General features: G+C 39.5%; 2 protein-coding genes across 10 annotated transcripts in view; both read right to left on the reverse strand.

Moving 5' to 3' along the window:
* The window catches only part of RAPGEF2 (Rap guanine nucleotide exchange factor 2), a 188,650-nt gene extending 168,041 nt beyond the window's left edge, over positions 1 to 20,609 (reverse strand). For 2 of the 6 annotated variants that reach the window (XM_074866573.1, XM_074866575.1), the window contains exon 1: positions 20,165 to 20,609. In XM_074866573.1, the coding sequence (XP_074722674.1) occupies positions 20,165 to 20,233 (69 nt within the window). In that variant the 5' untranslated portion in view covers positions 20,234 to 20,609. The remainder of the gene's footprint in view (positions 1 to 20,164) is intronic. The other 4 variants (XM_074866568.1, XM_074866566.1, XM_074866570.1 and 1 more) reach the window with 2 other exon arrangements.
* Positions 20,610 to 22,776: 2,167 nt separating this feature from the next.
* The window catches only part of FNIP2 (folliculin interacting protein 2), a 104,710-nt gene continuing 99,853 nt past the window's right edge, over positions 22,777 to 27,633 (reverse strand). For all 4 annotated transcript variants that reach the window (XR_012628728.1, XR_012628725.1, XR_012628727.1 and 1 more), the window contains 2 exons: positions 26,824 to 26,891; positions 22,777 to 24,941 (listed from right to left, as the gene is read on the reverse strand). The gene's annotated coding sequence lies outside the window, so the exon portion shown is untranslated. The remainder of the gene's footprint in view (positions 24,942 to 26,823; positions 26,892 to 27,633) is intronic.

Genomic DNA, 27,633 nt, shown 5'->3' on the forward strand with positions numbered 1-27,633 from the left:
ATTATGTTTCTGTATGGAAATAAGAGAGACTATAAGCTTTACTGTAAAAGAAGAAGTTAGGAGTTAATGGAGATCTTGAAGTGCTATTTACTTTCTTCACGCTTGCAAGTTAAAAGTTTCATTTTGTGTATTAATTTTGGATGTTGCTCCTGTTTTGAAGCAGTGCTGGCAGTGTATCCACCAATGCCAGCATGGATAACTTCCTTCAGTTTTCTTTTGGTTTGCCTACTTTTAAGCAAAGAATGTAGGTCTTCCATGTAAGGGTGCTTCATCAAAATTTGAAGCTCTTGCTTGTTTTAATTGACATTAACAGTGTTGCTTTCAATTTCAAATTGTCACAACCAATTTTTTAAGCAACAAAACTTAAAAAGTTTCAGATACTATATTGTCAATGAAAGAGGAACAAAAAGGTTAAGTAGTTCCCGATCTTTCCCCTACAAGCACCATTTTGTAGCCAAGAATAAAAGTACAGAAACGTTGTTTACCTTATAAATTTACTGAAAGTATATCTGGTCTCCCCACAATAAAATTTTATCTTCCCCCTCAAACCATACAATCATGAATCTATGGATTCCATCCCCCTTTACAATAGCAGCACTTTCTTTTTGAAAGACTTGTCAGACTTGTAAGATCAGAAATAGCACTACAAAAGACCCAGCCATCCCATGCCCCTTCTCATCTTCCTGAAATATGAAATAGTCAGTAGTCCCACCTTTACTTTTAAGTCAGCCTGCCTAATGGTTTCATACAGAAACATTTACCATTTTAACATTCTTCTCTCACCCTTTTTGCCTTCCAAATAGGGTTTGTAATGAGTTGCACCATATTTTTGTAAAAAAATTGGAAAAAGTTAGAGCACTGTTTCACTTTCTCTTATGAATAGCAGCATAGTGAGATGAGACACACCTATCAACATCAGACACTCAAAAATTTAGGAACACCTGCAGATCAGTTAGCTTAACAGTCATTTAATTCATTGGTGAAGAAATACTTGTACAGGAAGGTAACAAGGAGACTGCAAACACTTCACTAAATTTCATGAAAATGAAAGCTGTTATTATCACTCCTACATTCCCTCTCTCTCCAGACAGGTCTATAAAAAGAACAGCCTGCGAAGGCAGTCAAACCTAGTTGACACGAATGGAGACATCCGCAAAAGCTGCTTTGCCAGTACAGTTTATGTCACTTCTCAGAAGAAAAAAAAAAAAAAAATTGGTGATATGACATGATCAAAAGCATTTTTGCGGGTGTAAAAACTGATCAGAGCATCAGTTAGGCTGATATCACTGTACAGGAAAGCATCACTGACATTTCTCTTCCTTCTGGGCATCCCAGTCTAGACACAAGAAACTCCTGCACCTACAGTACTGCATGCAATTTATGTATGACATTAGAGTCTTATGTCAGTGGATGACCAGCTTGGACAATACAGTTAATTTAAATGAAGGAGATGCTAAAATACAATTTCAGTTAAAGCACATTTTTACTTGCATCTGAACGAAAGCAACCAACAGTGGAGGGGAAAAAAAACCCAAAGAAGTAAGTTAAAAACATGGTCATTCTGAAAAAGCCAATAGAAGATACTCACATACTTGCTTCTGTAAATTAAAATTAATGAGGTTAACCTTAAAATTTATCTCAGTTGCATTTAAGCAAAAAATGGGCTGAGTTGCTATGAACTCAAGTCCCCCACTTTCTCCTTATATAACCTTCCTCTGAAAGTTACTTTCTTCTACCACTACAGTAAATGAAACAATATGTCTTTCTAAAGAACCACAAATCAAGTGCCAAGTGGCTGGAGGGGACAGCTAACAGAGGGGGGAAAAGGAGCTACCTGAAAACATGCACCATATACTCTGACCTCCTATGCCTCTCCTGTTTCATTTCGTTTCCTGTATTACCCATTTGGGGCTTAGCCTTTAAAAAACCACCAAGCTCTTAGAAAGACATTGTTCTGGTAATGTGGTTAATATTCATCTACTACATGTTAAAATGTCGCACAAAGTAGTACATACGCTGTTGGCTGTTAGGCTGCTTCTGGTGAACATCACCACACTTCATTATCTAACAGCTTCCTCAGCCTTCAGAAAACTGTCTGGACTAGTGGGCTGAAGGTTATTAATATTTTAAAATGCCTGCAGCTAATATTTCCAAGGTGTCCAAGACAGTAATTATTGCCCATATTATTCTTAAATATTAGCACCTGTCCATAAGCTACAATCCAACATACACTTTCAAGCTGGCCATTACATTTCTTTTGCATACGATCACTTTTTTCCCCCCGAATAAGCTACACTAAGTTTGTCTTGAGAGAAACAAAAATGTCTTAAGAAATACAAAATATCAATACCAAATTATTTTTCTTGGGTTTGGATAACGGAGAATATACCATTAGGAAAAAAAGGTTATATTAATGCAGAAAAACACTAACTGTATACAAAATGCTTTCTGCAGAGTTACAGGATGCTCTCTTCCTTCTGAAGGAAAAAAAATTACAGATGGTTACTTCAATAAAAAGCCTTATACAGACAGCAGCACAGTGGTGCTCAGGTTGACTCAGAGCATCTCATGTAGGCAAGAGAAAAAACATCCACTTGCATTAGCAGCACCCAAGTCCACATGCACAGCTTGACTCAACCAGCCCAAATCAATAAAACACTCTCTCCTCGAGTTCAGAAAGAGGTTAACAGTTACCTAAAATTGTAGCAGACTCCCTAACAAGTGTCTGCTTAAGTGTTCCAGATTGCAGAGATACTTTCACTAATAATCATTTTTGTCGCTATTAAGTTTGACTGGTGAAAGCTTTTATTTCATCCTCACAATTTTGAATATTTAACCATGGAGACCCAAGAACTCATGTAAGGATGCAGTGTAACTAAGCTACTGAAGACTATGTGATCCTTACATATTCACGTACGAGTCAAACTGCAGGGCATCAGAAATATCTTTTGTCATCTTTAAAGAATAGAAGATATGCAAAAATCATTTGCTCCTGGAGTGTTAAAAGTAAGTGCACATGGGTGGCAGAAAGACAATGTCAGATAAAGCTATTGTGGTATTTTGAAATTAGCTTTTTAATGACTCAGATAATTTAAATGGCTCTAAGGTCCCTCCGAACAGCCACCTACCAGTAGTCCCATCAACAGAAAAGCCTTAAGATCTGCCTTTGTGAAACAAGCAACATCTTTCAGCTGTCCACAGGGTAGCAGTTACAGAAGAGCAGTGCAGTCATAATGCAGAAACACCAAAAGGGTATTTTCTCTACATTGCTATCATTGGAAGTTCTGCAACTTCCAGCAATACTAAAAGGAGCTGGACACAAAAATACATGCCAGGGAGTTTATTTATAAGACGTCAAATTGGCTGGAAGAAAGAGCATTCAAGTCCTCTGCTTGCTGTCCCAGCTCTAATGACAACAGAGAGCAAAACAGCCTGGCATTAAAATATTTGCTTACACATGTAAAAAAATACCTTTTACTTTCACTCTAAGTTTACACTGACTACAAAAGCATTTCTTAGTATCCAGATCCACAATTTTTCCCACTACTACTTTGGCAAGTGCCAAGCAAGCAGCAACAAAATGCACAAGATAAAGCTTATTTCTCGAAACTACTTAGAAATCCAACTGAACATCTTCAGAGTTCCACTAAATGCTATTAATTAGTACTTAATTCTGGATGACATCTATATTTTTAAAGGTGGCATAACATTTGAATAATTTACTTGCCAGCTAATTTTCCAGATTACATCCTTAACAGACCAGGGGGAAAGACTGACAAACTGCTACCCACAATCCCAAATATGAAATACCAATTTGGAAAGTACTTCCCTCATTCTTGCACTCATTTATGGTATTTTGCGGTCCTCCTATGCAAAGCGGAGAAGTTTGGTTTACTTTTGTAAAGTACATACTTTATTTGTTGAAACTAAGGATAATTATGAAATGTTATATCTGTATTAATAGCAACCATAACTCACACTAACTACAGAAAGCATCATAATGAGAACAAAATAACCAAACACACTCCACAACTGAACATTTAGAGCATATCAAACATTTCATGCTATCAGTCAATACAATTTCAGTGTAGCTATGTTAGTTTCAGTTGCCATAACTCATTTATTCTTCATGCAAAATAAAACACAACCAAAGAAACCACACACACCCCACAGGACAGCAAGGACATTTTCTTGATTTTATCCAAGTGTAAACAGATGTTCAAATAGAATTTTTTAAATATAAACACAGTCAGAAACCATTTCTAATGTGTGTCATTTCAGTATCATGTTGTTATTACTGGGAACTTTATTTTTTAATAAAAAGCAAATGTAAACCACAGACTATTGATTAAATAGAAATTTCGTAAGTAACAAGCCAAAAAAAATAATCCTAGTGTTTTTTTAAATTTCAGCATACTAAGAGATGTCAGTGCAATTGCCATTTCATACTTCAGATTTTGACACTATATGGTATTTGTAAAAGAGGCATTTTTTTGAGGTTGGGGAAGGAATCTGTCTATAAGCAGCAAGTACACTTTAGTGATAATGACAGACTGAATTCCCTTTTACCCCTAAAGCATTTTTCTTGCATTGTTCATTACCAAAGTGAGTAATTTTGGAATTTTAGAAAGCTGAATCCTGGCAGCACAAACCAATCAGAAAAAAAGATCCACACACAGAAAAGCCTGCAACTGTGAAGAGAATGAGAAGAGCAGAGAGAATAAACAGTAGAACAAGAAAAGTAGCCAAGAAAAAAAAATTAAGATCACAGTTGATACTAACCAGAAGATTCATAAATTAGAGAAAGGAAAAAAGCCTTTTCCTCATCCAGGAAACAGAATTAGGTGATGGTAGTATAATATGCAAGATGAGAAACACAAAAGATGACCCACTATGTGGGTGACGCTGTATTAAGTAGTCCAATGTTTTTTCTGGCTTTTTATTATGTCACTATCTTGCCCCTATCTGGAAGCTTCTCCCTCCATTTTCTGTATCTATCTTGGATTAAAAGACAATGTTCTGTGGTCATCAGGTGGTCTCACACATCAATTATTTACTGCCCCCCCCCCCTTTTTTTTGTTTTGGATTTTGTTTTGTTTTAATTACAGGAAAAACCTTTACCAAGTTCTTCACAGATCTCCTGAGAAGATTAACTAAAATGGTGAATTATTCCCTAGGAATAATCTCCTTTTAATATTCTCAAAGTAAAGAATTTGTAAGTGAATTAAATTGGAATCAATTTGAAAAGCTACTGTACGTAAACGTATGTTTCTGAACAGCAGGCTCCTAACTAAAATTTTCCACATGACTCATGACTGCAGCATCTTCAAGTTTTGCAAGGGTACTCCAAGCAGGTTATCCTTCCAGAGCAGCTGCAATGCGCGTGTCACAGGGGCCATGGTATCCTTGGAGCTGGCATTTACCGAAAACACCTCAACATCAAGAAGCCGCTGCTGAACACTGCCGCATTGCCTGCAGACCACCACGTTTGATGGTCTGTCACTGAATGCAGTCATAGCTCATCTACAGAACAACAAGATCTTGCTTTTACAACTACTTACAGCCACTACTTTGTCATTTTCTTCTGAAAAAAAAAAAACCCACCAGACATTCATCTTGAAAGGTAAATGTCCATTCTGACATTTTAGAAAGAATTCCCATACTAAACCAAGGAACAGAGTAGTGGATGCAAAAAGGATCATCTTCAGCACTCAGCACATGGCCTTACTTCACAGCTACCAATTCTACTCATTAAATTGAATAAAAAATTACTCGTTTTGACATGCAACCTGATTCCAGTGGTTTCAAGACCAACTTTCAACAGACAGCAGAGCACCTGAAAAGATGCTTACCATCCCTCTACATTTTTGATCTAGAAGACACAGAAGTTAGCAGATGTTAAGGGGTTTATTTGTCTTAACTGTAGGTCCCTGTTATTTTACAGGGTTAACAGTTAGCAACACAAGAAAAACATTAAAGCAGCCTAATTATTATGGTGACTGAAAGCAGAAAAAAAGTAAAGTTGTGAAAACAGCAAGTTGCTCTCCCTCTGCAGTCTATGGAAGATTTTGGTCAAGAAAAAAAGGAGCAGGGCCACCAGTTCACAAGCCTTCTAAGCACTGGGACTTATAACAAAATGACACTTGAGTCTTTATCACATCTCTTGGTTAAATACAGAATTAAAAACTGATATCCCAATTATCAGGGCACCAAGAAGGTTAGAAACTGTGTGAATACAGAAAAACATTTTGTTTGTGACTGCTTCTTAACAAATGCCACAATACTTTTTGGAAAAAATTTAAAACTTTAAAAGTACTTTGAATTTCAACACCTAAGAAAACTTTCAGACATACAGAGCTGGTTTCATAAGCCTCTTTCAACTGGCACTGCACTGAAGATGAGATTGTTAAACAGTGACAATTAAACTCACAATTTGTTTTCTTGAAACCTGTTCAGGACACCAGATTGCAAAGTCTCTTAAAAGTAAATGCAAAGTACTAAACACAAATCAGGTCCATTATAAAAAGTTATACAACAGCCAGATACACAAATCTGAAGTTAAACAAAATGTTCAGCTACTGTTGACAGTCCTAATTCTAACACAATTTAGTTTACTGTATGTGGAAGTATGAAACAATATAAAACAAACTCAAATGACAAAATAGTAATTATAGACCATATAACATACTGTCCAACCTGTATTCCAAAAAGAAGTTACTGGTCATCAGTAGTTTCAATAAGTACATAGGTTTAAATACATTTTAAAAAGGGGAACATCACAAAATGACTTGGGTGCAGGGCCTTTGTTTAGTTAAAGATTTTAATCATATCTTCAAATATAACCTCATTTTAAATTCCTTATAGCAATAGCCATTCCTCAAAAGTACTTGAAGGTACATGCTTGCTGTAAATGGTCATACCACAAGCATACAAGTTCAGTTGTTCTGCTGCATAAGCAATAGTGAAAACTTTAATGACTTAACAGGGCTGTTTGAGAAATCAATCTTGAATTTAAGACCTTGCTCTGAACCTCGACTACAACAAAACCAGTTATTTAGTCAAGAGCATTCATTGCACTCACGCATCTTTGCTGCCCTCAGAACTGCCACACTCTTTCAGAGGACTGGTTTAAGTAATTGCCTTTTGTTTGCAAGTTGGGGAGAACCTCTTCCATACACCAGAACTCACAAAAAACTTCATGTGTTTCATGACCATGTGCTTGTTATTCTCATCACCTCCACGGTGGGAGAAACCTTTCACATTTAAGGTCCTCCATGACCTTAAATGGTTGGTGGAAGCATAGGCAACGGATGAGCATCTTCCCCATGTCTATAAGTACTCCTGTCTAAAACAAAGTCATTAAGGCCATCTGAAAATCCACATGGGAAATAACTCCTAACAAATAGGATACGGCCTATGTTCCTCTGCCTCCGCATCCCAACCCACATGTAGACTCTGTTTAAAGCAGTAATAATTCAAACTAAACTGGTTACTGTCTTTTGCATTTTAATCACACAGTCATATAACTGATGTGGACACCAAGAGATGATTTTAAAAGTCTCACTTTTGGAGGTGAAGCAGTATACGCCACAGTCAGAGCATGAAATCTGCAGAGCTGAAGATCTGTGTTTCATTGTGGAAAAATACTTTCTGTACAGTTCCTTTTGGGAAGGAGAGGGGGGAGGACATGCCAGAAAACCACAACAAGTAGCATTTTTGGAGGAAGACACTTCCTGACCTTAGCTTTCAGATAAATCCCAAACTCAAGACATCTATAAATAGAAGAAACAGGAAAAGAAATCAAGATATCAGATGTCACTTGTATAAAGCTGAACTTTCCTTTTTTCCTTAAAAGAAATTCTGATTCAGCTTTCCTAAGGCAATGCACAGTGTATAAGTAGCCATGTCTTACCAGCCTAGATAATGGCCCTGCTGTTTCTTTGTTATCTCGTTGCTCATTTTACAACTGATTTAGAAATATTCTTCATTACTGTTCATAAGTAACATTCAGACCTTTTGGCACACCCAGGCAAGTTACCACAGACTTACAAAATCATTCTAGCACATTGACTTTAACACATTATCGTATGGTTGCAATACCTAATAACAGTGTCTTAATTTTTTTCTGTTGCTTTATGGGTTTTACAAAGTTGGCAAGTTCTAGCTACGTTATTTCCTACCGAAACTAAGACTACCCTGGAACAACCAGGGTAGGTATTAATTCATTATGTGTAGCTTAAAAAAAAGTTGTCTTAGGAATGGCATTTCAGCAGCTATCTAACAGCAGAGGTGACAGGCCAGTATTTAGCTGACAAATTGTGACAAGCATGCTCTAAAAATAAACAGCAACGTATGAGGCAGTAAACATCACAAAGCTATAGCCAAGACAGCTTTTTTTTAAAAAAAATGGAAACCTCACACAATACACGAAGATGCCTTGTGAAGTTACCCACAGCTAACAGAAGTAATACTTCACCTAAAAGCTATTTATAAAGGCCAGGGGTAACCATTAGAGCACCTGTTTCAAACAAACCTCCTTTGTTCAAAAGAAATGTAAGGTAACTCATATGCTGGAACATGGGCCAATGTCAACAGCAAATCCAACTGGATTTATGTAGGTTGTGTCACTATAAGCTGTGTTACTTTCGTCATGGCTAAATGTTCATTTACTGTCAAGCCAAGATGGACTGTAAGAAAGCACCATTATTTTCTCTTTACTTTTAAACTCACATAAAATATTCATTCACATAAGAACATTAGATCTTAAAAGGCAATGCTAGCTTATCAACCAAATAAAGTTCAAAATTTGACATATGCCAATTCTGATGAGGACATACTGGGGGTATTTGTACTTTTTGTTTTAAAAGTGGACAATAACTTTTATGATGTACACTGTATTGCAATTTGTAAATAAGGAGGAGTTTACTTCCCACTCAGAAATCAATACATGGGAATGAAAGTATTAGCCGAAACCACCCTGCTGTTTCTTTCTAAGTGCTCTCCTAGTAAGAAAAATACCTGAAGTGATGACTAAGGCACAAAATTCAAAAAGCACTATCAACGGAGGTTTAGACAGGGAGAAAATACAAGACATCAAATTAATAAGACAGAGGTTTAACCACAGCACAAGGCTAGGTACAAAGAATAAGAGAAGGGAGAAATTAAAAAAGGATTAATAATTCACCTGGACATTCAGAAACATATTATCTTCTCACGCAGATCAAAGAGAAGTACTCTACCCCCCAACCTCAAATTTATTTGCTCCAGGTTCTTAGAACTGTTTTACAAAGCTAGCAAAGCATTTATACACCACCGTGTCACACATGTAATCATATTTTCCAGCAATATCCAATAGTCTAGAAGTTTTTCGACTGCCAAAGGGATATTCCTCTAAAAGTCATCTTAAATAAGAGAGTCTTACATGCTTCTTAAAGATGATTTAGGAGTAGTGGAGACCAGCTATCCATCAATACTCAGTCTGGTAAAATAAGAGCTAATAGCACTAAAATAGATGGCTACCTGAAATATGGCAGAGACAGAATATACTCCTCTCCTCCACCTCGACAAATATGTACAACAAGTATCATCCTTCCCTTGGAGTTGTTACCTCAAATAATTTTTAATAGCTGAGCTGGAATTGTGTTGCCATCTGATAGTCGTTCAGTGGCCTACCTAAGACCAAGGAGTTGGCATTTTCAAACTAAATCATCACAAATCAAAACAAGGCATCAGCACTAATTAGCAGCTTTCAGCAGTAACAGAGAAGCCATGACAAGAATAGAAACTCAATTACCCTCATTCCAGCAAGAGCCTGTTCCTGGTCAGCATGTAGCTGGCGGAGCCACTAGCGTTTCCATACCTACGGCGCGTGTGAAATACTTCAGTCTTCAGATCAGACCACTGCGTGCCATTCACACAGGGGTCTGACTTTTTGTGATTTGTGTAACAAATACATTATAAGCCTGCAGTAAATTTGATGTACCATCTAGAAATGTGTACCACAGATCGACAGAGAACACAAACTGCAACTCAGACTGAAACCTTCACAACTACCTTTCCATAATTCAGAGTGAAAACTGCCTCACTGGGAGTGTTTACCATCTGCTCACTACCTCCTTAGCAGGGAATATATTCAAACTACTTAGCTACTGCACTAATAAAGAAGAGTTTACAGAGAGAGACACCACCTGACCAGCACTCATCATTAACCAGTGCAAAACCTTATTTCTTGTTTCATACTCAGAGCATCCTCCATGAACTATACCCCCATTTACTTTTTTTCTTAAGATACACTTGCTTCTTGTTCCTTTGAGATTACAGCCAAAACGGACCTGTAACATCAAACTGCATTTCTCCATGATCTCAACATGTGTTTCATCCATGAGCTAAATTAATATTTTACAAAGGACCAGTACTAATGTAATTTCAATCGATGGGCCACTTACTGCCTTCACAGGAGAAGCTGCCAGTCATTAACCACCCTTAATAGGAAATCACAACGTCCATCAAGATCAACTACATCACTTCAGCTTTCAGCATCTTGTTATGAGTTTAGCAACCGGGACAAAAAGCCCAACACACAAAACATTTTTTCCACACATTCTGCTGCCGCAGCACCTGGAACCCACATTTTTCTTCCAGTTTTTGAATCTTTTTGGAGACTGTGGATCCTCCAGAGTCAAGGAACGACTCCACAGGCAGAGGTCCCCAGTAAGACTGTCAGTGCGGGCACAGTCAGCTCCCTTCCTCTCACTTTTTAATAGCAACAATTTCTCATCAGCTATCAGAGAATCCAGAGATACTTTAACAAGATCAGCTTGTCTGTTGTGGGGCCTGTTCTTCCTTGACGATATTAATACATTTTAGCTACATTTTAATTTTGCAGTTGCTAACTTATAAAGTTCAAACCTATTTCAACACAAAGCACCATCATACATAAAGGTAGTAAAACGCTGTGACTTCAAAACATTGACATAGCTATTTAAATAAAAGTGTGTCTATTTTATTACTATAGCTATGACACCTTCAAAAACTGAACAAGCTACAGCACACGGGTAAAAAGTAAGTGCCTGCCTCAGCAGCACCTGCCTGCCTGTGGTGCAGATGAGGGAGGATACCTCTGACACCCACAGCAACACTGACAACGGACACAAAGAAGTCTGTGATACTGCACAGCCAAGTCTCCCCCTTTCTCAGTTCACAATGTACCTAAGTATTTACTACTGCGTATGCTGTGTATTCTGATATGTCTGATATTCACACAACTGTTAAAATGAGTGCTGGCTGCTCAAACAATTGCAATGTACTACTGATTTCAGCAAGATTACGTATTTTGAGAAAATGTTCTGTTTGGGTGAGGGAACAGTTTCCTGACAAGATTAAGGAGTTATCTCGAAGTCAAACCAAAAACATTATAGGGTACATATTTTAGGTATGTCCCAATAGTTTTCAGATACTGAAAAGTGTGCAAGTCTTTTATTTAAGTCTTTTATTCTCTTCTATCACCTGCATATCAATAAAATTAAGTTCCACTTCACATCTGTTTCCCCCCAGGAAGAGAGCCCACCAGCATCCATTTTTCAGCCCCCATACAACAAAGCAATGTAAATACAGACAACATTCAGTATTACCAATACAAAAATAAATCATGCCTTAGCATCTCTTATCCACCCAATTCAGAGCATACAAAGATAGTGTTAATGCCCAGGTTTCTTATCATTGCTATATTTTAATGGGTAAAAACCTTAGAGCTAGACACTTACCACAAAAGTTTCCTTTGAAGTTAATCCTTAGAACAAACAAAAATGGAAGACGTCTCTCTCAAGAAGCATCTTGTACATGTCTCATAGGTTAAAAAAAAATTCTCATTTTAGGAAGTGCATCAAGAATAAACAATATCATAATATTCCACCGAGTTTAATTTTTTTTTTACTACTTCAAGGTAGTGTTTGAAAATGGAGCACCATATACTCTCTGGGGGAGGTTAAATTGTTTCAGAGGTTCCTACACACAACCATAAGCATTTATTCTCAGTCTTGTAGTGCAAGTCTTTACACCTTCAGCTGCACCAACACTGACATTTGGAGGCATAATCTAAACCAGATTGAGTCACCCAGATTTTAGAAAGAAAAAAAACCCTCACACACCACTTCTCAAAAATAAGTCACTTTTCCTTTGTTCAGCTAACAAGATTGTATCACTTATCCTGTTTATATTGTAGATTCACGAACAGTTGTATCGACACAAATGAGGCAGCAGAGAACATCAGCATGGGAAACAAAGCTCTTAAGCTTTGCTGCTAGAAAAATATGATGCACCATGAAAGATTTAGCCTTTGGTTTCAACAAGTCAAATCAAGCAGAAGCTTCTTCCAACTGTAGTGGTGGTACAGTCTTGTTTTTCCATCAACTGCTTACAAACCACATTTGCGTAACATCCTATCTCACTCCTCTAAGCTTGGGGTTTTTTTGCTTAACAGGACAAGAAGTCTGAATGACTAATTTCAAATGGAAAAGACTGTACCAATATTTTTTCCCCCCAACTACAGAAAAAGTAAAATAAAAAGGGAGACAAGAGTATCCTTGAAAATACAAACTGAAAAAAAAACCCACCACAGGAAAACACCCTCAAAAATCTTCAAGCATCATCCCACGGGAACAGGATCCACCTTCCCCTTGGAAATCAGAAATAACTATGAAATAAATGTTTTTATTTATTAAGCCAACTTCATTTTAACTTTAAGACACACAAAAAGCAAGCAAATAAAACCAAGCAGCGTGGTAAAGACAGTCAACAACAGGCATGCTTGATCAACATGTCTTCCACGAAACTGAATACCCTTTCCCAGGTAATTTATACTGATATCAGATGTATTTTCATTTTGTTGTTTGTGTTTATCAGAATACATACAACTAGCAGAAAAATGGGGAAATCTTGCTATCCATAGAAGTATTAATAGAAGAAAATTCCTTCAATTTTCATCAGTGCTGAAAAGTAAACTCATGCTCTTTTTTCCTAAGAACATTTAAATATTTTAACCTTATCCCATTCTTTCAGTGTTTTAATCAGGCAATAATATACATGCTGCTCGTTATTGTTGGCCACATTTCTTTAGAGCTGCTGAAAATCAGCTATTAAATCACTTTTATTCAGGTCAGACAAGACAGAGATACACAAAGAAATACATCTACAGATATATGGGCAGAATACAGAGCTACCCAGAGAGAACAAATAGCTAATTTTAACTCCAAAACAAAGCTGCAAGAAAAGCACTGCAGTAGGGCTCCTTTCTCTCCCTTTTCAAGAAAAGCGGTCAACTTCAACTTCAGAAAAAGGGAAGTGAAGCACCACTTCCATTTCGAGACTTATTCAACTACATCCCTTCACGCAAAATACATCCAGCAAATTAAATCTGCAACACTGGCTGCAGCAAACAAGGCACACAGGCTCAGCTGCCCTTCACAAAGCATCTTTGTAGAGCTATCTTTCTGCCAGCGCTCCTTTTGAATTCCCAAACAATACCTCGCAAAAATTAGATCTCCTACTGTGGGAAAGTTCCCAAAACACAAGCCAAAATATATTTTCTCATGAGGATACAAAAAACCCTCAATAAGGAAGTCAAAGTTCTTACAATGACTGTTCAGTATACATATGGTTATTCTTGAAACATGCTAACAGATTAAGTAACAGCATCCTGATTTAGGGAAAAAAGTTATCAAAATCAGATCAGTAATTCATCAGAACAACTCGAGCTACCACTCAATTTGCATAAGGATGCAGACTTCTAAGCACACAGATTTTTTTATAACAATGGAATTTGAGAAAGAAGTACTGTTTTCACAAAACCTTAGCTAACGTCTATTGTAGTAAGCTAAAGGAAGCATCTTCAGAGATTATATTAAATCATCTTTTTTTCCAGGTACATAGCATTTTCTATGAATAACCTGATAAACCATGGAACACGGCATCCTCCACCTAAGGAAAAACATGATTTGGGGAAAATGCTTGTGTGCCATTTACTTTTGCTGACCTACACTTTCAGAACCAAGAACAAACTATCAGTCTTTTTTGTCTCAGAAGTTCAACAGATGATTTTGTTTATTACTAGCTTTAGCAGAAGGGCAAGCCTAGCCACGGCAATCAGTATTGCCTTGCAATAACCCTCCTCCACTGCAGCCTCCCCAGCAGCCCCACTGGCTACCCCTGGCTCACCAGAGGGATGAGTGAGACAGGTGGGACAGTGCTGTCCCTTCGGCACCGCTGAGGGTACAGACACACACTCTTACCTCTGAAGAGCATCTTAAGAGGCAAGTAGACAAAAAATCTTGGGCTGAGTGGAAGGTTCCCAGGCTTCAGGCCCAGCACTGCTCACTTCAGTAACTTTCCTAAGCAAGATTGCCACAGAAAGGCAAGGCAGTGTCGTTATGCTCCCTGCTTTTACGTGCAGGAGAGTATCTCAAAAACATACTCGCAGCTCACAGGAACGTACCCAGCCTGAACCCAGTGCAAACACTTCTGCAGCCACCAGCAGGGCAGAAATCAAAAGCAAACTCTACCAAACAGATAATTAATCAGGCAGGAAATTGCACTGAACTTATCGGTGCTACAGTTAAACCCTGGCTTTCCAAGTTACCTAGTTTCAAAGTGGCTCAGATATGTATTGCTAACCGAGCTGCAACCTTCTGATGTAATGAGAAAACAGACAAGTGTTTAGGACAAGGTTTCAAATTGGCTCTTTCTGCTCTATAGGTGAAGGCTTCCTGATCACACCGAGGTATTTGCAAATGCTGGTGAAACTCATTACTACAGCATACAGAAATCTACAAACAGGGAAAGCGCTAGCCCTATGACAGGGAAGAACTACTGCAAAAGAAATTAAAAATTCAATGTTCTCGTCATTCTCAAAGCTCTTAGCAACAAAGATATGAACGGCTATGGGAAAATGCACCCTCCGCCAGAAAGACTGGGAAATAAACATATTTTCTTTCAAAACAAAGAGGATACTGAGCAGCCTGTTGCAGTACATGCCCTTAGTTTTGGGAAGGACATGAAAATTCACGGTGGAAGTTCAGCATCAGACATTCCAGGGCTGTTTCAACAGACAGAGATTAGAGAGGTGGCAAGAAAATCTGAGCTACACAAGTGTTTTTGGTTTTAGTTATCAGCCACAAAAAGACATATTCAATACAATCAAATTTGTTGGGCATGAATAGTAATATCAGCTCGAGAAAAAACATTAAGAGAAAAAAATGTATACTTCCTTCAAAAATACATTCTCTCACGTTTCTTCTCTACTAAACAAATACATTACTTGCTTTGTCAGGTAAAGGTCTCACTTTTTCTAAATAGTTACTATGGGTTTTTAACCTTCCAGTTAAGTGCTGAAACACATCAGGAAAAACCTCTGTGGTCTACGGTCTATATATAAACGTCTATTCTAACTTCTTCTGTTTTATCTGTATCCATCTCCCCCACTTACAGCCCAAGGGACACCAAAAGACACCACCTAACTTACAGTTCATCAGACACATTCCGGAGATGTTAACTATTTTGAACAAGTTTCCAAAACCCTGCAGCATCTGGAGGGCTTTTTTTGCTCAGACCAACTACCCTTACAACTGACTTTATGATGGCAACTTTACCTCAAGCCAACTGCCAAGCAAAAGTGCCTGGACCAAGAACTTCCAACAGCCTTTCTTCATTAAACTGGGTTACTAACCACGCTCACAATGTTAACACAAAATGTAACAGACTCATGCCCCCATGTCAGAATTAGTTGCTGCAGAAAGCCTGAACACTATCATGGGAAGTGCAGTTAGGAATCTCATTTTATTGGCCAAACGGGCTCCCCCCCAAAAAAACAGAAGGTCAAAGCTTGCAAAGTAAAGCTACTCCTGAATAACCACATTACAAAGCACTGAGATGCATGATAGAAAAAACATTATAAAAATGTAATACACCCAAATACCAGGCATCAGCTGTCACAGTCCTTCACTTTTCAGGGCTACCAAGAACCAGCAGGAGAATTTAGCAACAGAACCAATTCTCAGCATTATACTGCTGTTAGCAGCATGATAACAGGTGTTACCTTTCTCTTTAAATACTAGCATCAAAAAGATGGTAACATGGTAGCATGCTGACAGTGAAGAAAATCTGAAAGCAAAACTCAAGCTCCAAAACATTTTTGTTTTCCAAATGAAAGAAAACCCAAATAAGCTCTTTTGAAAAAGATAATTTTAGTCTTCTAGTGTATTTGATATACAGATACACAATAAGCCTGAATTTAAAGACTGAGTATAATTCCTTGTGCTAGACTCACACGTAAAACACTTATTTTCTATGATCCGATGAAACTAGACAGCCTTGTATTTATTGCTAAGAGATCACTATAGCAAGAAGGAAACGTTCATTCCTGGTTTATCTGAAGATTGCACACAATCATGCTATCAGTGGTTACAACAAGGGAACAAGCTGAAAGTTTATTTGGAAAAAGCATAGATACATCCTATAATTAAACTATTGTTCCTCTCGAGTGCTAAAGAAGGGAATATCTGGTCAACAGTAGCATCCTGTTTAGACGTCTTCTGACACTAAATGACGCACTAGTATCAAACGAAGGGCTATTGTACAGTTCTCCCTTCAAGATGTGGTCCAATGCTGTTACCTCTCTGCTATTCGTTACTAGTGTACTGAATTGCCTCGAAGTACCACACCAGCAGTTAACCAGAAGAAAACCTTAGGCACCTAACACATATAAGGCATACAGTAAAAAAAATTTCTTCCTGCAGACGTCACTACGTGGCATGAAAACAGTGAACTAGTATGTGGAGTTTCTGAGGTAATTAGTTATTCACATACCATGCCATGCAAATGAGTTGTTAGGATAAAGAAAGAGATTAGGGCTTAGTTTCTCTTGTTTGAAAACAAAAGCAGCCCTATTTTTCAGATTAAATAACACCAGTATAAAACTGCACACTTTCTAAGATGGCCTATGACACCAATAAGAATCTGTTTTGAAAAGACTTACAAGCTATAACCGTTCATATAAGAGGTTTGGAGAAAAAAAAAATAGATCGCTATTACTCACAGCTTAAGGGCATAAAACCATTTGTAATTTATGAACATTTAGAAGTCAGATCCCCCAAAGTAGTTAAATTAACTTCCTAGTTCATGTCTTCAAAGAGAAAATGAATAGTTTAGTAAAGCAATTAAAGAGGAGAGCTCTGTTACACAACAGGCATGTTTAAGTACAGGCCATTTACATATTTTTTTTTTTATTTTTGAGCTGCTTTAGTCAATGGAGTGTTGAGTCGTAATTCACAAAATTCAGAAAAACTCTGTAAGTGAAGATACACCAAAGAGATACAAAGCCAAGGATTTTCCAAAGCAACTGCAGAATACACTGTTTACCTCCAAAAAAACCCCCAAAAAACAGCCCAGTCCAAAATTACCAAGAGACTTTTGCACTACACTTTTGCAAACTAAGTTTGCATTCTCTGACGTGTATCAGATCTAGCACTTCTCAAAGCTGTACATACAAATATGAGCTGGCTACCCTACACTCACTCCTCTGAGCCTTGCAGTGAAGTAATTTTGCCAAATTTGCACCAAGACAATCCAGGGTGAATAGTAATGTTAAACGCATATTTACCTCCTCGTGATTTGGGAGAAGGTGAGCCCCAATGAGATTGTTAATGCAAGTAAGCAGCAAATGTGCTACTAACATACTTCTTCTCTTATTTCCTGTACTGACATGAATATGACAAATATATTTTCTCTTTCCAACCCTCTCCCAAATTTAAAGACACTTCATGTCTTCTCAAAAGCCAAAATTAAGTAACTATCTTTATCAGACAGCATATCAAGGAAAGGAAAATACAACTAAAGAGACAATTAAAAGTTACTTTAAGGGAAGAAAAAAATTCAAGGTCTGTCTTTCTATATCAACATCTTTTTAATTTTATTTAATGACTGAAAGATTATATGCATAAGCATATTTCTTTCAAATTCCAATACTGTTGTAAAATAAAACGGATTTCCAGAACAGAGAACCAACATTAAAAAGCTCCTCAGCACACACAATTCAATATGAGCCGTTCTCACAGAAAAGCCAACTGAGTTTTCTGCTGCAAGCCCTGCTCTCCCCAGCAGCAACAGGAGGGCACGCCTGATCACCAGTTTCAAATATTTCCAGTGCTAACAACACATTGTGTTTCCCACAAATTTGGTCTTATTTGTGAATTATTTTGGCCAGTGTCAGCTTCGTGGATTTAAGGGTGGGTTTCTTTTCCTGTGGCGATTGCCACAGCAGGCTTCCAGTCTGCTGATTCGGGAAGTTTTACAGCATTAACGCAGCCCTGGTGTTCCTGATTTAGCTCTCTGCTCCATGCCCTTCACACCGGCTTTATCCCTGCATTCAGGCTAATTTCTTCACTGCGTCATTTCTTACTTTCTGCCTTTTTTTTTTTTGTTACCCCTTCTAGACAGCAGGGCTGACTGGCAAGGGCAGGAGAAAGTTTAACAGTTTGCGTGGCACAGATCATGTCATAAGGGAAGCATTGTCTCCCCAAGCCCAACCTGGTGGCCCCACTACCTGACCAACTGGTTTCTGAGCATCTGCCAGCGTCACTCCTCCTGAACACCCGACCATCCTTTGATAACCATCTCCCAAGGCCGGACACCGCCGGCAGGCTCCCCGGCCTGGAATTTATAGCTCTACCAACGAGGGACCTCGCTACGTCTGCGGAGAGCATCGTCCCCAGGAGAGAGCACTCAGCCTCCTTCAGCTTTCACAACACACTCACTGAAGGGCTGGGTCCAGCACTGAAGGCAAACAGACGTTTGGAAAAGGTCAAACAAGGACAGAGAAACAACTTTAGCACCACAAAAACACATTCCAGAAGCAGTGCTTTTTTTTTTTTTTTTTTAAAGGGAAAAAAAAAAGGGGGGGGGGGTGAAAGGAAGATTTGCAAAAAAGAGACACTAAAAACAATGCCTATGCAGTCAGTATATTTTTCCATGGGAGTTTTTATTTTCTCACACGTATTCCATGAGCATGAGGATAAAAATAACATTACCACAATGACGTATCTATAGTAGGAGGAATGACTTATGGGTGCCGACCGAAAGTCAAGGTTTCCTCTTTGCCCCCAATTTGAAAACGTCACCAGCCAATCAGCCGCTTGCCAAAATAATCAGTAATACCATCTCTTCCCCAAAACCAGAACACAGAGACTGCTCAGAGACAAGACAAGCCTTTAGAAAATAGGACAGATGGCATTACAACTCCAAGCAAAGTAACTCCTTGTATCATTAGCTATTGAACCGCGGCTTGATGTGGGGATCAGTGTAAAGCTTATTAGTCTTTAGACAGTTGGCAGCAACAGCCACTGCAGTAACCATTCGGAAGCAGAAGGAACTCATTCAGTTTAGTTGTTTTTCGGGTCATGTTAAGTCAAAATGTTTCTGTATGCACTCCAGTCCCCAATTTAACCTTTCTTAGCCTCTCCAAGTGCAATTACGCTTACAAACAGCTTCAACTCACGCACTCCTCCGACAAAGAGGGCTCCAGGAGCCCGGTACAGGTATCTAAAAAATTCCTTCCTGGTGCCATTGTGTAAGGATTTCACCCTACTTTGGGGAGCAAGGACTTGCCAAGAATACCACTGACCTCAGCCCCAACATTATGAAACGGCGCTGCCAGCTCCAGCTATGTAAAAGTAGGGATTGAATTCAAATCCAGAGTCACAGCGTGGGGGGGGGGAGAAGGGAAGTGGGGGGAGGTGAGTAATAACAAAACAATACGAACCCAAAAATTACACTCCGAGTGAATTTTTCTTTTTACCGGAAGCAACCTTCAAAATAAACTCAGCTGGCGTTTCTCTCTCTCCCTCCCCCCCCCAAAAAAAAATTAGGGAGCAGGAGGAAAGTTGTTCGCGTTAAATCATCTCCTCCCTCCCCGTGAGCTTGCCGCCGGGGAATGCAGCGCTGGGGGGGCTCGGGGGTGGGGGTGAAGCCCGCCCCGCAGCCGCTCCGCTCCCCCAGGAGCGGGGCCGTGGGGGTCCCAGGCTCCCCCCCGGCCGGGGGTGCGCCGGGCCGGGAGCGGAGGGGAGCGGGGCAGCCCCCCGCCGGGGTGGGAGGGGGTCCGGGGGAAGGGGCCGCCTACCTGGGGGCTCCTCTCCGCCGGGTTCTTCATCACAGCCTGGCGGAAGCTGTTATCCACGTAGGACGCCATCGCGCCCCTCCTGCCTCCCGCCGCCGCCTGCCCGGGCTCCGCCGCCGCCCGGGGAGGGGATGGGGGAGGGCCGGCCGCGGCCTGGCGCTGCGGGCTGCGCGGCCGGAGCGCTGGGCGAGGAGCTGGGAGGCGGCGCGGCGCGGAGACACCGCGGGCTCAGCAGCGCCGCCGCCCGGAGCAGGAGCAGGAGGCGGCGGCGGCGGCGGCCGAGCCCCGCCGGTATCGGCGGCGACAACGGCTCGGCGCTCCCTCGTTAACCGGCTCTACGCCTCCCGCCGGCCCGCTCCGCCGCATCCCCCCGGGCACCGTTGTCGTCGTGGTCGCCGCCTCTCTCCTTCTCTTCTTCTTCTTCCTCCTCCTCCTCCTCCCATCCGGGATGATGGGGGGCTCCGCGCCCGCCTCGGCGACGGGGAAGTTGCTGGCTGCGGGAGGCGGAGCGGCGGGGGGGGCGGGTCAGGGCGGGGGGCGGGTCGCTGGGGGCCGCGGCCGGAGGGGTCCCCCCGCCGGCCGCGGCCCCCAGCGACCCGCCCCCCCGCCCCGACAGCGGTGCCTTAGCATCCTCCCCCCCACCCCAACCTCCCCGGGAAGCCATCCCTGCTGTTTTTACCTCCCACACACACAAAAAAAAAAAAAAGAGAAGACTGACCGGCTGTCGCCACGGTCCCGAGGGACGCGCATCATCACAGCTTCGGTGATGCATCCTATCAATATTGGTGACGAGCGAGCTGGACACGAAGGAAAAAAAAACAAGGAAAAAAAGAAAAAAAACAACAGGCTTGATCTGCTGGATCTAGTGACTCCCTGCTTTGGGGAGGCCACCTGTTGTCACTCTTCTCAAGAGTAATCCGTATCAGCCGGCTGTCCCCTCTGCCATTGCTGCCTGGGATAAAAACCGAGGAAGGGAAGGGTGTGAAATCTTTAACACTTTTCTGGGGGTAATCTAGCTTCTTCTTCTTCTTCTCCCATGAACTTAAGTTTTTAAAGAATCAAGGTCTTGCAACATGGCTGATTTTCTTTGTTTACTACGACACCAAGCATGTCTCAACAGCAGCTTGGCAAATACGAATCATGGAAGTATTATTAATGTGCCATTAACAGCAGTGTAATACTATTAATGTATTTGCTTCTACAAGCCATGTGTACCCTTTGCTGATATGGATCACGCAATGTAAATAATATCAACATTAAGAAATCTGTTTGATTTCCAGTCACGGGATTTACACATATTAATCACAAGTAAGGTAGTGTAATTTTTATTTGTATTTTTTATTTGTGAAAAGTCATAGGGATAACCACTTTTTTTCCTTACAAAGTATACGCTGCTGGTCTCAGGAGAGAAAATCTTATGCTTTTAGACATACAGGGCTCTCAAACAGGCTGTGTGTCTTCAGACAGTAATCTAATAAACCTACTGAATTTGTAGATATGGCTGGCTCATTAATAAAGATAACTCATTGGGCTAATCCCACTCATATGTGTCAGCAAAATATTTTTGCAGCTAATGCCGATAATTCTGGGCAGACCATGGGAAAAGACTAGGGAGGGCTCCACGTCCTGACTACATCTTGCTTGTTGGTGCTTATTAGTAGTCCTTATGGGGATTATTTATTTTTTTTTAACTAACAGATTGAAAATGTGATGTCCTTTGCCATAAAAAATAGCAGTTTTAAATATGCCTTGCATTCATCATCCAGAGAGTATCATTTCTTGAAATTAATCATGCCTGCAGCTATAGGAAAGTGCCAGCTTTTATGAAGCTCAACTTACCAACCCGGAGCGCTAAAATTCCCTTTTTTTGTGGGGCATATGTATAGGGCGAGTGCCACAGGAATGCGAGGAATGCTCTCCTGGGCTCCACTCCTCAATCACTTCAGGGCACCCATTCCCTCCTGCTACAGACTAGCTTGCCTGACATCTTCATATCTCTACATCAAAACAGAGCTACCCACTCAATTTTAATATGCAATTATCTTTCATTTCAGACCTATTAGCTGTAAGAGCATGAAGTGAAGTGTTTTGCTCTGATTAATTTTTTGTTGTGTTATCTGGTAACATAATACCTGTGATTCACAGTGATATTTAACTTCAATCGGTGGGATTTTGGGGACTCCGGCTGTACTCTGACCAGTGTAACAAATCTTGATGGTTATAGACATATGTCAAAGGACTATCGCACACTACATGAATTGTTAGAAATGGGAATGAATGAAAGCTAGAGAACTATGTACAAATACACTCAACAATTTCTTAATTATATTTAAGGATGTGTTGCACTAACACCTTTTTAGTGTCTGTAAGCAACATATTTGTATAATGCAGATGCCTGATTGTTTATATTCTCCATGGTGGATACATGCCTGTCCTTTATGCTGTTTTATTTCTAGCTGAAATTAGAACAGTTCTTGCATCTGAATAGGAAAGAAACCACCAAATAGTCATCAAGATACAGAGTAAGGACAATAATTATTAGAGAACACATGCAATTATCACTGGAAATCCCTATTTTTCATGCAAATATTTAACAAAATGTAACTTACAGCATCGAATGTTTTTGCAACTTTCATATTCTCTTAGTCTCACTGTCTTACCTGTTTTCTAATTTGAACAGTAAATCAGTATGTTTTAGAATACACACATATACCAGGACCTGCCATTAATTTTGCATTTGCTTTTTGGTTATTCCTCAGTCTACATTATCCAGTCTGATTTACAATGGATTTTGCGGAGGGATTGTTTGCACTGGTCATGTTACTATATTACATAGGTTTTCTACCCCATATTACACTAGGAAACTAAGAGTTAACCATATACATTATATGTAGTACTTACAGTATTGATATTTCAACAATATGAAAAGGCTGCAACTCAAAATATGACAGCTCAGCATAATATCCTTTCAGATAGCTATAACTGAGCGCTATGCTGGATTATTTTAGAAAAGTATTTTGCCTTAGAAACAGAGAGTTTCTGCCTTCCTGAATATCTCTGTTTCTTTTAAGGGATAAATTAAAATGACCAGGTCAAACAGTTATTAAAATGCCAGGGAAACAAATTCAACATTTCTGTGAGCTCTTTATTCATTTGCTAACCGTCATTTTTAAAAAGATACTCACACTTTGAAAGGCTTGCACTTGATTTAGCCACGCGGCTTTTAATTCATGACACCAGTCATCGGTCAGCCACAGTTAAGCGCTTGGTTTGCTCAGGAGAGGCCAGTTTGCCCCAGTTGGGAAACAGAACATTGCCTCTTTGAGGAGATTAGTAAATAATATACAGTCAGTATGGATATAAACCCATGGATGTCCTTTTATCCCCTTTCTTTGGATAAATACTCGTTTTCATCTCTCTGCTGGAGACAACATGGCAGCTGAAGCAGATTCACGCGGCCGAGCTCCAGCCCTCAGAACTACCCATCTCCTTCCCAACTCTCTCCTGGCACCCCTTCAGCAACCATAAAAAGTTACTTTCATAATCGTTTGTGGAGGCGGACAGTAAAGGGGAACGAAGATATCGGCCTGGCGAACCACTCCGGAGCTGACCTTGAGAACTGTAGCCATCCCCATTGGGCTCGGCAGAAGCCAATTTTATTTGATTTTAAGTCAAAGATTAATGATTTCAGGTACAAGTAAGGCCACTACCAAGGGGAGACTACCTCCTTTGAACAAGATTAGCCTCTATGCTCTCTGTCTTTTGGGATGGCAATGTTTTCAAGAATGCTATGTCTCACCATTTGGGATTTATACATGGATGGGATTATTACCATTTGCCACTCCAGTTTTTATCATCTTTTACAACATGATGAAGGGGATGTGGGGTTTTTTGTTTGTTTGTAGTTTTTTTGTTTGTTAGGTTTTTTACACATCATCCTCTAGTTATGTGGCTATTTGTCAACTAGTGATGACTAGTATACACCACTCTGTGTGCCTCTGAACCGGAGGGTAGGATAGAAAGATATCAGTGACTTAACACAGTCCATGCTAAAATAATCCTTGAATGTTTACCATTGGTTTATGGTCCTTTTGTACTTGTAAGGCAGTACAAAATTCAGAAGGTTATAAAAGAGAACCTGGCCTGTGCTATAAAGCAAAATTTGTCTTTTGTTTTTTCTTAAAGGAAAAAGAGAAGAATTTGTGATTACTATAATGCATTTCATACATTTATTCAGAATTTGCCACTATTTCCATAGCTACATTTGGGAATATTTATCATTCAACTTTTGCTGTAACTGAAAATGTATGTGAACCTGCTTTAACTAGTTAGTTTAATACTAGCAGTGGCAGCTCAGAGACCAGCATGAACTAACTGTCCAAGTATTTACATGCTCTTTGGAGAGGAATTCACAGCCCACACAGTGTTCTCTCCAGCTGCACTGATAAAGGTGCCCAGACAAAAGGTAAGTTGGCTGAAATCTGTATTGCAGCAGCACCTAGGAGGCACAGTAATGGATGGTGGCCCCCTACGCTACATACTGTATGAACACTGAACAAATGAACAGGAACTCTTCAAGGTCAAGCCTGTATTTCTGAAGTAAGCTCAGGTAACGTCTACACGAACTTCATTCATGCTTGTGACCATGATACAGGTGTGCCTCTTATCTCTCACGAGTGGAAGTGATGATGGGATATGACTGTGAGTCTCCTATCCTGGTACCTCCACTGGGAAGGGGGTGCTCAGGACCTCACTTCAACATCATTGGCTCCAGCTTCTTCTGTGAAGGGAGGCACAAAAGCATCAACTCAGCTTTTTAGGTAAAGTATTCTGAGACATAAGGAAAACACTTCAAAGTGCTGATGCCAATAACACTAACAGCATTTTGAGGTTTTTTAAACAGAAAATTAACCACAGACATAGAAACAGTCAAATAGAATCTTGTCATTACCAGGACGTGAAGTGAAAGCTGGTGAAAAGCACATGGCAGTAAGTCTGTGCTCCAGTGCTGGTGTGCTATGGGACAGGCAGCCAGCAAGGAGAGGTGCCCTGTGATGGTTCTTGAGTTGCACCCACTACATGGTCACAAAGGTATCAGACAGACTAAACCCAGGGTTTTAGATAGATGACACTTTCTGAATGATATATAGGTTAAAAAACGCACTCTACTCCTTTCCAAAGAGTCATCCACAACCTAATACAGGTGGGATATGCATAGGAGCTATTTCACCTATTTAAAGTATATTATAACACAGTTTTGTGAGCTATATATTACATGTCACATATATTTCTAATATTATATTTCAGTGAATAGCATCCCAAATAAGGAAAAAACATTTCATTCTTATTCACTGCCTTTGAAGTTCTCATTACTGAACAAATTAAAGCCCAAACTTACATTTGGTTGTTCTGTTTTTAAACCAATATATTTCCTAAAAGAAAATATGAACTTAGTCTTTCTAAAATAACTGTAATTGAGTTGTTTAAAATATTCTTTTGAAGTCTCTACAACCCAAACATTACATGATTGTGCTGAAGTATGAAAAGGGGACATTGTCTAGAAGTCAATCTAGACAGGATTAACTATTTATTCAAAGCTGGCCAAATCTTTAAAAGAATTAAACTCATATGTATTAACAATAGATAGCCAGATGATCATTAATATACAATGACACTGCTTTTCATAAAACACCGGTAGATGACAAAGTTATCTAATAGATCATGCAGAATGATAAATCAAACATGTAAAACTCTGCAAGGAAAATGAAACACATAGGAGGTAGGAGTTTAATTCCTACACAAAGATATGAAATATTTATAAGAGGAAAATCTGTTGTTAAGATTGTTATTAAGACCTTTCACTCCAAATGTGCTATTTTCAGTATTAAGATTCTATACCAATTGCCTAATTTTCACTGTCTACCATCAGAAACCTTTTTTTAAAAAGTCAGCTTTATGATATGATCGAAGTGTTTGGCTTCAGTCTGTACTAGCTGTTGCAAAAATTATTAATATATTTATAACTTTTGGCATTAGTGCAGGGCATTATTCTACAAATTAAGTTTACAGCTGGTAGCATTTTTCCATAATGAATTATTGATTAATTATTCCAGATATCGCCCATCCTTGCTCAGCCACCAAGCACTGCTCACTTCACTGCTAAGTCAGCCCATGCTAGAACTATTCCTCGGACTGAGTCCCCGAATGCCACATTCCCATCAACTTTCACCTCTCTACTCTTGCCACCATCTTCTGCAGAAATCGTCCGCACCCTTCCCTGCTTGCTTTAACATGCTATTCTACATCACAAATATGTTCCAACTTGATACTACCAGCACTTATTAGAAGACCATTTGCATTTACATTGCTTCCTAACAACCTTTATGAATTATTCCCTTGCTTTGAAATTAATAGTTATTGTGTATAGTGTTTATGCAGTTCAGCCTTCTTCATCCTTCAGTCACTGTTTAGATCTGTTCAAAGCATATGGGGATGTGTGGGTGTGAACTGTGGTGAATGTTTCTGTGCTGTGCATACATATTCTGGCAAAGCATATTCACACCTATAGCATAATGTGACAAGTACTAGGTACCAACTTAAAAGGATAGAATCAACTTTAAGTTCAGTTATATGCTAGAAAAGTTAATATTTTTGTTACTTACAAATCAGTGATACCACACTCCATCAGTTTACGTTCAATTTATTTTTCCAGGAAGAAACTATCCAGTACCTGGAATAAAGCAGCATTAAAATCTAATTTTACCTTATCCCAAGAAAGTATATTCCAGGTAGATCAACACTGAGGTATGCTACCAAGATGATCTAACCTTGTCATGGAATCATCTTGATTGTTCTGGACAATTTAATGACAATATGCCTAGCCTTGTATGTGCAGAGCTCATCACTGCATCCATAGTCCAAGAATACTCTTATTAGGCAGATCATAGAAAAAATAAATAGTTTGTATTCAAAACATTGTTATGACCAAGCTTGTTTCATGCAGACTTTACAATCACCAGTAATGTCAGCAGTGAAAATTAAGACTTTCCACTGCTTTCATTTTGTAAAGGACTTAATACAAAGAGATCCCTATTTCCACTGGGACCATCAGCCTCTACAAACAGACGACAATAAATTCATACATTAAATTAAGTTGGAGCAAGAAATCCTTGACTAATATAAAAATAGAGACAGAAAGGAACAGACAAAAATAAGCAGTGCTGCACAGGTAGGCAGTCACGAACTGTGAGGTAAAAGTTTACACAGTGTATTCCTTGTGCTACCTGGATCTATATTTAAGACAGACAGCAATAAATTATCACTTTCCATCAGGTTTTTGTGTTCATTTCACTATTTGTTTCATTTATGAAGCAGATACTTACAATATTCTTTAAACATTCAGCAGCTAGCTGTGATAAACACTATATTCCTACTCCTGTGACAACTGATTTGTGCCGAGAACATTTACCACT

Source organism: Strix uralensis, chromosome 4 (assembly GCF_047716275.1).
Source record: "Strix uralensis isolate ZFMK-TIS-50842 chromosome 4, bStrUra1, whole genome shotgun sequence".
Lineage (NCBI taxonomy): Eukaryota > Metazoa > Chordata > Aves > Strigiformes > Strigidae > Strix > Strix uralensis.